We start from the raw sequence: 14,986 nt of genomic DNA, 5'->3' as shown, positions 1-14,986 counted from the left end.
TGGATATACTCGGTACTGAAAGCACTATGTGGAGAATTCCAGCTTTTAACATCAACTACTCATCAATAAAATTAGACTCACCAGATTATAACAAGCAAGAGCAAATAAGTTTAATCAGTGCTATGATACAAATTTATGAATGTTGGTGTGAAACTCAAAACTTCACAAATAATTTATTATTTCAATAATAAGTGCAACAATAAGAAACAAAATATTGTCTAAATGACAGCCTCACCAGTTTAATATCTTTCTTAGTCTTGCTGCCATTTTCTTTTGCTTGATCGTAAGTCAAAGTCTTGTTTTCTGCACACCACATACTGAGATTGTGCAGAATCTAGAAAATTAAAGACAAAAGTTACAAAGTAAGTCAGAGTATACGAACATGCAAGGTTCTTGCTGAATTTGTGGAAGAGTGTCAACTATAAGAAAACTAAACAGGTCATAGGCTACATTTCAGAATTAAAACAGCATTCTGATGTGGTTCATGGATGCCATTGGCTAGCTAGCATTTATTGCCCATCCCTAATTGCCCTCAAGGTGCTGGTGAGCTGTCTTCTTGGATCGCTGCAGTCCATGTACTGTGGGTTGCCATCAGGGAGGAATTCCAAGATTTTTAGCCAGCGACTGTGAAGGTATGGCAATATACTTCCAAATCAGGATGGTGAGTGGCTTGAAGGGGAACTTACAGGTGGTGGTACTCCCATGTATATGCTGCCCTTGCCCTAGATGGAAGAGGTCATGGGTTTGGAAGGTGCTGTCTAAGGATCTTGAATTGCTACAGTGCATATTGTAGATAGTACACACTGCTGCTACTGAGCATTGTGGTGGAAGGAGTAGATGCTTGTAGATGTGGTGCTAATCAAGCAGGCTACTCTGTCCTGGATGGTAAGACCATAAGACATAGGAGCAGAATTAAGCCACTCGGACCATCGGTTCTGCTCCACCATTCAATCATGGCTAATTTTTTTCTCATTGCCAATCTCCTGCCTTTTCCCCAGAACCCCTGATCCCCTTATTAATCAAGAACCTATCACTGTCTTAAAGACACTCAATGACCTGACCTCCACAGCCTTCTGTGACAAAGAGTTCCACAGATTCACCACTCTCTGGTTGAAGAAATTGTTCATCTGTTTTAAAAGAACGTCCCTTTAGCTTGAGGTTGTCCCCTCTGGTTCTGGTTCTGCCTACCAGTGGAAACATCGTCTCCATGTCCACTCTATCCAAGCCTCACAGTATGCTGTAAGTAGTTTCAATAAGATTCCCCCTCATCCTTCTAAACTCCAACAAGTACAGACCCAGAGTCCTCAACCGTTCCTCATATAATATGCTTTTCATTCCAGGGACCATTCTTGTGAACTTCCTCTGGACTCTTTCCAAGGCCAGCACATCCTTGCTTAGATACAGGACTCAAAACTGTTCACAATACTCCAAATGGGGTCTGACCAGAGCCTTGCATAGCCTCAGAAGTACATCCCTGTTCTTATATTCTAGCCTTCTCAACATGAATGCTAACATTGCATTTGCTTTCCTAACTGCCGACCGAACATACACATTAGCCTTAAGAGAATCTTGAGCAATGACTCCCAAGTCCCTTTGTGTTTCTGATTTCCTAAGTATTTTCCCATTTAGAAAATAGTCTATGCCTCCATTCCTCCTTCCAAAGTGCATAATCTCACACTTTCCCACATTGTATTCCATTTGCCCCTTCTTTGTACACTCTCCAAATCTGTCCAAGTCCTTCTGCAGCCCCCCCACTTCCTCAATACTCCCTGTCCCTCCAACATATCTTTGTATCATCTGCAAACTTAGCAACAGTGCCTTCAGTTCCTTCCTCCAAATCGTTAATGTATATTGTGAAAAGTTGTGGTCCCAGCAATGACGCAGGGAACAATACTAGTCACTGACTGCCATCCTGAGAAAGACCCCTTTAGCCCCACTCTCTGCCTTCTGCCAGTCAATCCTCTATCCATGTCAGGATCTTAACCTTAACACCATGGGCACTTAAACTTATTTAACAGTCTCCTCTATGGCACCTTGTCAAAAATCTTAGGAAATCTAAATCAATCACATCCACTGGCTTTCCTTTATCTAACTTCCTTGTTATCTCTTCAAAGAACTCTAACAGATCTGTCAGACAAGACCTCCCCTTGAGAAAGTCGTACTGATTCAGTCCTACTTTATCATGCACTTCCAAGTACTCTGCAATCTCATCTTTAATAATGCACTTTAAAATCTTGCCAGTGACTGTAATCAGGCTAACCAGCCTATAATTTTTCGTCTGATACCTCCCTCCCTTCTTAAACAACGGTTTACATTCGCTACTTTCCAGTCCTCTGGTACCCTCCCTGCCTCCAGGGATTCAAACAAAGAACAACAAAGATCAAAGAACAGTACAGCACAGGAAACAGGCCCTTCGGCCCTCCAAGCCTGCGCTGCTCATTGGTCCAACTAGACCATTCATTTGTATCCCTCCATTCCCAGTCTGCTCATGTGACTATCCAGGCAAGTCTTAAACAATCCCAGCGTGTCCGCCTCCACCACCCTACTTGGCAGTGCATTCCAGGCCCCCACCACCCTCTGTAAAAAAAAAAGTCCCTCCGATATCTTAGTTATACCTCAGCCCTCTCACCTTCAGCCCGTGACCCCTCGTGATTGTCACCTCTGACCTGGGGAAAAGCTTCCCACTGTTCACCCTATCTGTACCCTTCATAATTTTGTACACCTCTATTAGATCTCCCCTCATTCTCCGTCTTTCCAGGGAGAACAACCCCAGTTTACCCAATCTCTCCTCATAGCTAAGACCTTCCATACCAGGCAACATCCTGGTAAACCTCCTCTGCACTCTCTCCAAAGCCTCCACGTCCTTCTGGTAGTGCGGTGACCAGAACTGGATGCAGTACTTCAAATGTGGCCTAACCAACGTTCTATACAGCTGCAACATCAGACTCCAGCTTTTATACTCTATACCCTGTCCTATAAAGGCAAGCATGCCATATGCCTTCCTTCACCACCTTCTCCACCTGTGCTGCCACCTTCAAGGATTTGTGGACTTGCACACCTAGGTCCCTCTGTGTTTCTATACTCTTGATGGTTCTGCCATTTATTGTATAACTCCCCCCTTCATTAGTCCTTCCAAAATGTATCACTTCACATTTATCTGGATTAAATTCCATCTGCCATTTCTCCATCCAATTTTCCAGCCTATATCCTGCTGTATTGTCTGACAATGTTCATCGCTATCAGCAAGTCCAGCCATCTTCGTGTCATCCGCAAATTTGCTCATCACACCAGTTACACCTTCTTTCAAATCATTTATATATATCACAAATAGCAGAGGTCCCAGTACAGAGCCCTGTGGAACACCACTGGTCACAGATCTCCAGCCAGAAAAAGACCCTTCCACTGCTACCCCCTGTCTCCTATAGCCAATGTGTGGAGATGCCAGCATTGGACTGAGGTAAAACACAAAGAAATCCCACAACACCAGTTTAAAGTCCAAACAGGTTTATTTGTAGCAAACGCCGTAAGCTTTCGGAACTCCCAGCCACTTGATGAAGGGACAGGCTGTCCCAAAAGCTTGCAGCGTTTGCTACAAATAAACCTGTTTGGGCTTTAAACTGGTGTTGTGGGATTTCTTTGTGTCCTGTAGCCAAGCCAGTTCCCTACCCATCTAGCCACCTCTCCTTGTATCCCATGAGCCTTAACCTTCTTAACCAACCTGCCATGAGGGACTTTGTCAAACGCCTTACTGAAATCTATATAGACGACATCCACGACCCTTCCTTCGTCAACCATTTTTGTCACCTCCTCAAAAAACTCCACCAAATTTGTAAGGCATGACCTCCCTCTTAGAAAACCGTGCCATCTGTCACTAATGAGATTGCTCCGTTCTAAACGTGCATACATCCTAAGAATCCTCTCCAACAACTTCCCTACCACGGACCTCAAGCTCACCGGCCTATAATTACCCGGGTTATCCCTGCTACCCTTCTTAAATAACGGTACCACATTCACTATCCTCCAAGCCTGAAAGATCATCACCAATGCCTCCACAATTTCCTCAGCTATCTCTTCAGAACCCTGGGGTGTAGCCCATCCGGTCCAGGTTATTTAGCCACCTTCAGATTTTTCAGTTTCCCCAGAACCTTTCTTTAGTGATGACCACTACACTCACTTGTGCCCCCTGATTCTCTGGCATCCCACTGGTGTCTTCCACTGTGGAGACTGATACAAAGTAACTATTCAGTTCCTCTGCCATTGCTTTGTTTCCTATTATTACTTCTCCAGACTCATTTTCCAGTGGTCCAAAAGTTATTTTTTGCCTCTCTCTTAGCTTTTATATATTAAAAAACCTATTTTCTTTTACATTACTAGCTAGTTTACACTCATATTTCATCTTCTCCCATTTTATTGTTTTTTTAAATTGCCCTCTGCTCGCTTTTAAAGGTTTCCCACTATTCCTCGCACTTTACACAATTTGCTTTTATGCTGTCCTTGGCTTCCCTCATCAGCCATGGATGCTTCGTCCTCCTCTTTGCATGTTTCCTCCTCCTTCGGATGAATTTCTGTTATGCCTCCTGAATAACTCTCAAAAACTCCTGCCATTGCTGTTCCACTGTCTTCCGTGCTAGGCTTCCTTTCCAATCAACTCTGACCAGCTCCTCCCTCGTGTCTTTGTAGTGACAAGTAGTATCAAGCTTCTTGAGCGTTGTTGGAGTTACACCCATCCAGACAAGTGGAGAGTATTCCATCACACTCCCGACTTGCAGATCATAGAATCATAGAAACCCTACAGTGCAGAGAGGGGCCATTTGGCCCATCGAGTCTGCACCAAGCACAATCCCACCCAAGCCCTATCCCCAAATATTACCAACTAATCCCTTTAACTTACACAACCCAGGACACTAAGGGGCAATTTAGCTAGGTTAGCAATTAACCTAACCCACACATCTTTGGACTGTGGGAGGAAATCCACACAGACACAGGGAGAATGTGCAAACTCCAAATGGTGGATAGGCTTTGGGGAGTCAGGTGGTGAGCTACTCATCGTAGTATTCCTAGCCTCTGACCTGCTCTTGTAGCCACTGTGTTTCTGGTCAATAGTAACCCCAAGGATTTTGACAGTGGGGGATTTGGTGATGATGGTATTATTGAATATCAAGGGATGGTGGTTATCATGTCTGTTATTGTTAATAGTCATGTGTGCCACACAAGTGCCAGGCAATGTTATTTGCCACTTGTCAGCCCAAACCTGGATATTGTCCAAATTTTGCTGCATTTGAACGCGGACTGCTTCAGTATCAGAGTCGCCGCAAATGGTGCTGAACATTGTGCAATCATGAGCGAACATCCCCACTTCTGGCATTATGACGGAGGGAAGGTCACTAATGAAGCAACTGAAGGTTGTTGGGCACAGGACACTACCCTAAGGGACTCCTGCAGAGATGTCATGGAGCTGAGATGACTGACCCTCCACAACCATAGCCATCCTCCTATCTGCCAGGTACGACTCCAACCAGAGAATTTGCGACGTGATAACCATTGATTCCAGTTTCACTCGGTCGAATGCAGCCTTGATGTCAAGGGCTGTCACTCTCACCTCTGGAATTCAGCTCTTTTGTCCACGTTTGAACCAAGGCTATAATGAGGTCAGGAGCTAAATGACCCTGGCAAAACCCAAACCAGGCATCACTGAGCAGGTTATGGCTGAGCAGGCGCTGCTTGATAGTACTGCTGATGATCTCTTCCATCACTTTACTGATGATCAAGAGTAGACTGGATGTGCGGTAATTGGCCAGGTTGAATTTGTTCTGCTTTGCGAGTACAGGACATACCTGGGCAATTTTCCACATTGGGTAGATGCCAGTGTTGTAACTGTACTGAAAGAGCTTGGCTGGGGGAGCCACAAGTTCTAGAGCACAAGTCTTTAGTAATATTGCCGCAATATTAACAGGACCCATTGCCTTTACAGTATCCACTGCCTCCAACTGTTTCTTGATATCACGTGGCGTGAATCAAATTGACATCTGAAATGCTGAGGACCACTGGAGGGGGCTAAGATGGATCATCCACTCAGCACTTCTGGCTGAAGATTACTGTGAATGTTTCAGCCTTACCTTTTGCACTGACATGCTGGGTTCCTCCATCATTGAGAATGGGGATATTTGTGGAGCCTTCTCCTCCACTGAGTTGTTTAATTGCCCACCACCATTCACAACTGGATGTGGCAGAACTGCAGAGTTTTGATCTAATTCGTTGATTGTGGGATCACTTAGCTCTGTCTATCACTTGCTTTTTTTGCCATTTGGCAAGTTTGGTCGCATCACTAGGTTGCCACCTTATTTTTAGATATGCCTACTGCTGCTCCTGGCATGTCCTGCTGCACTCTCTATTGAATCAGGGTTGATTCCCTGACTTGATAGAACATAGAACATTACAGCGCAGAACAGGCCCTTCGGCCCACGATGTTGCGCCGACCAGTTACAAAAACAATGACCCACTAGCCTATACCAATCCCTTTTCGTCCATAAACCTATCCAGAGATCTCTTAAACGCCCCCAAACTAGACGCATTTACAACTGCAGCAGGCAGGGCATTCCAATCACTCACCACCCGCTGGGTAAAGAACCTACCCCTGACATCCGTCCTGTAGCTACCCCCCCTTAATTTAAAGCCATGCCCCCTCGTGCTAGCTTTCTCCATCCGAGGAAAAAGGCCATCACTATCCACCCTATCTAAACCTCTAATCATCTTATATGTTTCAATAAGATCCCCTCTTAGCCACCTTCTTTCCAACGAAAACAACCCTAAATCCCTCAGTCTCTCCTCATAGGACCTCCCCACCATACCAGGCAACATCCTAGTAAACCTCCTCTGCACCCTCTCCAACGCCTCCACATCCTTCTTGTAATGAGGGGACCAGAACTGCACACAGTACTCCAAGTGCGGCCGCACTAGAGTAGTGTACAGTTGCAACATGACGCTGCGACTCCTAAATTCAATCCCCCTACCAATAAATGCCAAGACACCGTACGCCTTCTTAACTACCTTATCTACTTGATTCCCAACTTTCAGGGATCTATGTACACATACACCTAGATCCCTCTGTTCATCCACACTATTCAAAGTCCTCCCGTTAGCCCTATACTCGACACATCTGTTGCTCCTACCAAAGTGAATTACCTCACACTTCTCCGCATTAAATTCCATCCGCCACCTCTCGGCCCAGCTCTGCAACCTATCTAAGTCTCCCTGCAGATTATGACACCCTTCCTCACAATCTACCACACCTCCGACTTTGGTGTCATCAGCAAATTTACTAATCCACCCAACTATACCCTCATCCAGATCATTAATAAAAATTACAAACAACAGTGGCCCCAAAACAGATCCCTGAGGCACACCACTCGTAACTGAACTCCATGATGAATATTTACCATCAACCACCACCCTCTGTCTCCTATCTGATAGCCAATTCCTGATCCAACTTCCTAGATTACCCACAATCCCATACATCTGCATTTTCTGCAGAAGCCTACCATGGTGAACCTTATCGAACGCCTTACTAAAATCCATATATACCACGTCAACTGCCTTGCCCCCATCCACCTCTTTGGTCACCTTCTCAAAAAACTCAATAAGGTTAGTAAGGCACGACCTACCCGCTACAAAACCATGCTGACTATTTCTAATCAATTCATTACACTCCAAATAACTATAAATCCTATCCCTAATAATTTTTTCTAAAACCTTGCCCACAACAGAAGAAAGACTCACCGGTCTATAATTCCCGGCAAAGTCTCTGTTCCCCTTCTTAAACAATGGGACAACATTCGCTATCCTCCAATCCTCCGGGACTACACCAGAGACCAATGACGACCTGAAGATCAGAGCCAGAGGCTCTGCAATCACGTCTCTAGCCTCCCAGAGAATCCTAGGGTAGATCCCATCCGGACCAGGGGACTTATCTATTTTCAGCCCCTCAAGAATTTCCAGCACATCCCCCTTATCAACCGTAATACTGTCTATTTTACACCCCTGCAACCCAATGTCCTCCTCAGCTATATTCATGTCCCCCTGCGTGAACACCGAAGAGAAATATTGGTTCAATACACACACAACTTCCCCCTGCTGTCTGTAACTGGCCCTAATCTTGCCCTGACCAACCTTCTGTTCTTGACATACCTATAGAACGCCTTAGGATTCTCCTTAATCCTATCAGCCAAAGTCTTCTCATGTCCTCTTTTAGCCCTTCTCAACTCACTCTTCAACTCCCTCCTAGCCAATCTAAAGCTTTCTAGTGCACTATCTGAGCCCTCCAATCTCATCCGAACATAAGCCTCCTTTTTCTTTTTAACCATCGACTCAACTCTTTTAGTGCACCACGGTTCCCTAGATCTACCAAATCCTCCATGCCTGACAGGGACATACCTATCAAGGACTCGCAGTAACTGCTCCTTGAAAAAACTCCACATTTCGGACGTTCCCAGTCCCTGTAATCTCCTAGTCCAATCTATGCTTCCTAATTCACTCCTAATAGCCTCATAATTGCCCTTACCCCAGCTAAAACTACTGACCCGAGGTTCATGCCTATCACTTCCCATCACTAAGGTGAACGTAACCGAATTGTGGTCACTATCACCAAAATGCACACCAACTTCCAAGTCTAGCACCTGGTCTGGCTCATTTCCCAGCACCAAATCCAATATAGCCTCACCTCTAGTTGGCCTATCTACATACTGAGTCAAAAAACCTTCCTGCACGCTTTGTACAAACACTGACCCCTCTAGCGAGCTAGAACTATAGCAATTCCAATCAATATTCGTAAAGTTAAAGTCCCCCATAACAATTACCCTATTACTTTCACTCCTAACCAGGACTGTCTCCGCAATCCTTTCCTCAACCTCTCTAGAACTTTTAGGAGGTCTATAAAAGACTCCCAACAGGGTGACCTCTCCTCTCCTATTTCTAATCTCCGCCCATACTACCTCAACTGACAAGTCCTCATCAAACTTCCTCTCTGACACTGTGATACAGTCCTTGACTAGCAATGCTACCCCACCCCCCCTTCTACCTTCATCTCTACTCCGACTAAAGCATTTGTACCCCGGAACCTGCAACAATCATACCTGACCCTGCTCTATCCATGTCTCTGAAATGGCCACAACATCAAAGTCCCAGGTACTGAACCACGCTGCAAGTTCATCCACTTTATTGCGAATACTCCTCGCATTAAAGTACACACATTTCAAACCCTGATCCGCCCCACCCCCACTATGCCGTGCCTTGCATTCCCCAACTATGCCCCCCTCACTTTCACCCCCTTTCCTCACTATCCCTCCCCCCCCTCCGAATCAGTTTAAACCTCCCTGCATCGCCTTTGCAAATTTACCCCCCAGGATATTGATTCCCCTCTGGTTCAGGTGTAGACCATCCCTCTTATAGAGGTCCCACCTTCCCCAGAATGAGCCCCAATTGCTCAAGTACCTGAACCCCTCCCTCCTGCACCATCCCCTCAGCCACGAGTTCAAACTTTCCCTCTCTCTATTCCTCTCTAAACTATCCCGTGGCACAGGCAAGAGTCCAGATATAACTACTCTTTCAGACTTTGCCTTTAGTTTCCACCCCAACTCCATAAATCTTTGCTTAATATCCCCTTCCCTTAATCTCCCTATGTCATGTGTCCCCACATGAACTATAACTTGGGGTTGATCTCCCTCTCCCCTAAGAGTCCTGAATACTCTGTCCGATACATCCCGGACCCCAGCCCCTGGTAGGCAACACACCAGCCCTGAGTCCCTACCCTTACCTCCAACTCTCCTATCCGTCCCCATAACTGTGGAGTCCCCAATCACGAGGCCCAATCTCTTACCCCTAACCACCTGAGGCTTGCCAATAGGCTCACCCCCAGAGACCTGCTCCCTTTGGCTATCCCCAGTTGATTTCTCCTCAACTGTAGCCTCCAGGACCGAAAACCTATTTTGGAGGGGAACAGCCCCAGGGGATTGTCCCCCCAACTGCTTCTTTCCCCTCTTCCTGGCAGTGACCCAAGACTTATTTCTAGGAGTGACTAACTCCTTATAACTCCTATGTCCTCCTCCACTTCCCGAATTATGCGGAGCTCCTCTAATTCCACCTCCAGCTCCTTTACACGCTCCTCCAGAAACTGCAATCTATCACACTTCCTACAAGTAAAATCACCTGAAACACTGCTGGAGTCTCTCACTACATACATCCCACAGGAGATGCAGCTTACAGTAATGATGGTAATGATTGAGTGGGGGACATGCCAGACAATGAGGTTGCAGATTGTGGAGTACAATTCCACTGTTGCTGATGGCGCACAGTGCCTCATGGATGCCCAGTCTCGAGTTGCTAGGATCTGTTCGCCATCTTTCCCATTTAGCACAGTGATAGTGCCACACAACATGATGGAGGTTATTCTCAATGTGAAGGTGGAACTTTGTCTCAACAAAGACTGCAGTGGTCACTCAAACCAATGGACAGATGCATCTACAGCTGGCAAGGATGATGTCAAGTATGCTTCTTCCTCTGGTTCATTCCTCCACTTGCTGCAGACCCAGTCCTGCAGTTATATTCTTTACAACACAACCAGCTCAATTAGTAGTGCCGCTACTGAGCCACTCTTGGTGATGGACATTGAAATCCCCCAGCTAGAGTATATTTTGAACTCTTGCCACCCTCAGTGCTTCCTCCAAGTGTTATTCAACATGAAAGAGTATTGATTCATCAGCCAAAAGAGATAATACGTAGTAACCAGTAAGAGGTTTCCTTGCCCATGGTTAATCTGAAGCCACGCAACTTCATGGGGTATGGAGTCGATGTTAAGGATTCTCAGGGCAACTCTCTCCCGACTGTATACCACTGTGCCACCACCTCTGCTGGGTTTGTTCCTCCACCTTCAGTCCATCCAAACATGGAACAGTGCCATGGAACATATCACAGTGACAGGGTGCACATGGCCCTTGACTCCAAGATTTGCTAATGTCTCCCAATTACCCTCCATTATGAGTTGAAGGAGGGATTGACTATCTGGTGCCATTTCCAATGGCCAAGAATCAGATCTGTAGGAACAGTGAAGATGGCAGCCCACTGACAGTCAGGAAAGGCAACATCTGCTCTGTTGTTTTTTGAATGCAATGTAGAGAAGATATTGGAGTATATCCCAACAAATAATCCTGACAATAAGGCCACTGTGGGTGTTAATATCCAAGTTTTTAATCTATGACTTTACTGCCAACATTATTGGTTTTGTATATACAATTGCTGTGAAATGAACAAGTATGGACCACTCAAGATGCTTGTTACTTTTTGAAAGTAGAGTCTGTCTTGGAGACCTACATAAGTTGTATACAACAGGAAATCAGGGAAGTAAATTAATTGACGTTTATGCTCTGCCCAATAGCAGTAAAACAAGGAATCTACACTGTTAGAGAAGAGGTCTGATGTCCAAGTACACAAATCACTAATAGTTGACAATTAGGTACAAAAAAAATCAAAAAGGCTAATATTATTTACTAAGAGAGTTGGAACAAAAAGGAGACAAAATTAAGATCTAGTTGACAAGACCTCTTTTGGAATACTGCATCAGTTTTGAGCATAACTCAAGATGGTTAATAATGACCTTGGTTGGCACAGATTCACTAGAAAGCTATCGGAGCTTGAAGAATTAAATTGCAAGGACAGATTGCAAAAACTCAGTTTGTATTCCCTTGAGCAAAGATGATGGTTGATCTGATCAAGGTGTTTAAATTGCAGCGATTTGATGGGATAGATACAGAGAAACTATTTTCTCTGGTGAAGGAATTTCCAGAAAAATGGCATACAAATTCATTATTAATGTTAGGCTAAGAAAGAAGTCTCACAACACCAGGCTAAAGTCCAACAGGTTTATTTGGAATCATGAGCTTTAGAAGCGCTACTTCATCAGATGAGCAGCACTCCAAAAGCTTGTGATTCCAAATACATCTGTTGGAATTTTATCTGGTGTTGTGAGACTTCTTACTGTGCCCAGCCCAGTCCAACACCAGCATCTCCACATCAAGGCTATCTAGGGAATGAAATCAGGCAATTCTCCTTCCCAAAAAGGTGCTTCCAAGACTGAGCTTGGCAGATTTTTATTAGGTATGGGTATCAAGGGTTACAGAGCAAAGATGGGCAAATGGAGTTGAGACAGATTCAGCATGATCCAACACATTTGCAAAACTGGTTCAAGAGGCTGGATATGTCCTACTCTTGCTCCTAATAACATCTGCACAAGCTCCTCAGTCCTGTGACCCCAGCTTCTTTTTGGAGAGGAGCCTGCCTTTGCTTTAAACTTTTCAGTATTTTATTTCTTCCCATTTTCAGTTAATTCTAGGAGTAATATACAAGGTGAGGTAATAACAACTGCTAAAATAGCAAGATGCACCTTGTATTAGGCAGTTAAACAAGATCAAAAAGGATGCAAACAATAATTAGTAATACTGATGCAAGTTGAGTAAAAGATTTTCAAATTGAGTTGACGAGGACATACCTGCAAAACCTGAAGGTCTGTAACCTATATAACATTTAGAATCACACAAACACAAATATGTCATTAATTCCGAGTTCTGTGCCAAAATTTTAGTTCACTAACCTGTCTGATATCCTGATTGGCTGCAAGTATAATTTCATTCATAGCTGGTGGGGGAATCTTCAAGCCTTCTTTAAAAGCAACAGTCATCATTGCACCCTGAAAAAAAAAAGCAGCTTACAGAAGTTAGCGGAGGCTCAAATGTTTTAACATTGCTACAGAAATGACAGACTGCAGCAATTACTATTTTTGTCTTGCTTATTGTTGTGTTTCTAGATAGTGATAACTGCAAATTGCTATAAAGTCACTGTTCTGTGAAATATAATACTGCTGTGGTCTATACTTAAGACAATTGCTAAATCAGCCAGGCCTAGGCAGTCTACCGAATACATTGTTAACTAGTTCCCAACGCTCAATTCACTCAGTATTGCACCCAAGCATGTATGAGTGGCAGAATTACATCCAGTCTTCCTGCCAACCTGGCAAAAAGGAGCAAAACATCTGAAGAATGGGAGTGAGGGTAACTTTGGAAGCACAACTTATACAAAAGAATCAATATTTGGGTGGTTAAACAATCTAAGTCATAGTTGTCATCTCCATGTCATCCAGTTCAACCAATGCACAAATTTAAACAACTAGGAAACCAAGCAGAAGCAAAAGCAGTCATCTGACACAACAATAGACAACCATGCAAATCCCACCTTGATTTGTTCTACTCGAGGCCGCTGGAAGCGGAGGTCAAAGCAGTAATTGGCCAAAGAGCGGATCTTGGGATGGTTTCGGTCATTACACATACAGATTATAGGAACCTTGGTTTGTTTAATGAGAGAAATCAGTTCCTGAAAAAGATTAAAAATACATCCAACATTTACAACCAAGTTCCTTTTAATGTAGTTAGAGCAGGCACTCTGAACTGGCCCTCTGACATAATGAGACCAAGAGGAGAGAAAGAAATCACAACCAGGAGAGACAATGAGATAGTCAATGTCACTAGGCCAGCAATCCAGAGGCCCAGGCTAATCCTCTATGGACATGGCGTAGGAAAATTCTGTTTAACAGTCAACTTGTTGCCTAGTTTCAAAATGTGGAGATGCCGGTGTTGGGCTCAGGTGGGCACAGTAAGAAGTCTCACAGCACCAGGTTAAACTCCAACAGGTTAATTTGGTAGCACGAACTTTCGGAGTGCTGCTCCTTCATCAGGTGAGTCAAAGTGAGTTTCAAAATGATCAAGTAATCAAAGTATATTAATCAATTCACACGTTATATCCTGTAACTGTAATCAATGTAGGACACTATTACCATGTGACTGCCCCTTTGTACATTGTTGCATCACTACTGGACAAGTGAACAATGCCACATAGCAAAGCTCTGCTTGGAGCAGTGCTCCGAAAGCTAGTGGCGTTTGCTACCAAATAAAACTGTTGGACTGCAACCTGGTGTTGAGAGACTTCTTACTGCATGGTTTACTTGCAGACTATTATCATGAGCTTAGTTCTGATCAAAGACAACCAAATCCAGCAATTAACGCTCTTCAGTTTTGAGCTCATTACCCAAAAAGCCCGCTGTATGAAGAGAATAGCTGTGGACTTCAAGCCTTCAATCTGGCATCCTAAATTAGTTCAATCTTTTAATATGTAGTGCCTTAAAAAGCAGTCACTTCATCTACTGCTTTAATTTTGTAAGTTCAAAAACCAAGTTGTAGTTAGTTGTGCAAGTAGATTTTTTCTTGTTGCTCATGACAATGTACCAATTAAATGTATCCTGTTGTATTTTACAAGTGCATCCTGATACCTCGGCTGGAGTTCTCCAGTCTCATGTCCTGCTACCAGCAAGAATGGAGAATTTGGCACTCAGCCAAATCTCCTTCCACAGCAGCAGGACTGGAGAATTCCATCTACAGACAAGGTTGGAGAATTTCAGCCCTTATCTTTATACACTGATTTTATAAGAACATAAGAAATAGGAGCAGGAGTAGGCCATCTAGCCCTTCGAGCCTGCCCCGCCATTCAATAAGATCATGGCTGATCTGAAGTGGCTCAGTTCCACTTTCCTGCTTTCTCCCCATAACCCTTAATTCCCTTGTCCGTCAAAAACTTATCTACCCGCGTCTTAAATATATTTAGCGAGGTAGCCTCCACCACTTCAACGGGCAGAGAATTCCAGAGATTCACCACCCTTTGAGTGAAGAAGTTCCTCCTCAATTCCGTTCTAAACCGCCCCCCCTTTATCTTGAGGCTGTGCCCTCTAGTCCTACTGTCCTTTGAGCAGGAAGAATCTCTCTACCTCTATCCTATCCATCCCTTTCATTATCTTATACGTCTCTATAAGATCCCCCCTCATCCTTCTAAACTCCAACGAGTACAGACCCAGTCTATTTAGTCTGTCTTCATAGGCTAACCCCCTTATCTCCAG

The 14,986-nt window shown here is 44.3% G+C and overlaps 1 protein-coding gene across 3 annotated transcripts in view; it reads right to left on the bottom strand.

Moving 5' to 3' along the window:
- The window catches only part of rfc1 (replication factor C (activator 1) 1), an 85,793-nt gene that overhangs the window by 8,044 nt on the left and 62,763 nt on the right, over positions 1-14,986 (bottom strand). For all 3 annotated transcript variants that reach the window (XM_080188742.1, XM_080188761.1, XM_080188751.1), the window contains 3 exons: positions 13,276-13,413; positions 12,638-12,733; positions 236-334 (listed from right to left, as the gene is read on the bottom strand). In XM_080188742.1, coding sequence (XP_080044868.1) covers positions 236-334; positions 12,638-12,733; positions 13,276-13,413 — 333 coding nt within the window. The remainder of the gene's footprint in view (positions 1-235; positions 335-12,637; positions 12,734-13,275; positions 13,414-14,986) is intronic.

This window comes from Carcharhinus amblyrhynchos, chromosome 1, assembly GCF_965287045.1.
Source record: "Carcharhinus amblyrhynchos chromosome 1, sCarAmb.v2.hapA, whole genome shotgun sequence".
NCBI classification, from domain to species: Eukaryota; Metazoa; Chordata; class Chondrichthyes; order Carcharhiniformes; family Carcharhinidae; genus Carcharhinus; species Carcharhinus amblyrhynchos.
Note: the sequence above shows the minus strand (reverse complement) of the source record. Positions and strands in the feature narration are given on the sequence as shown.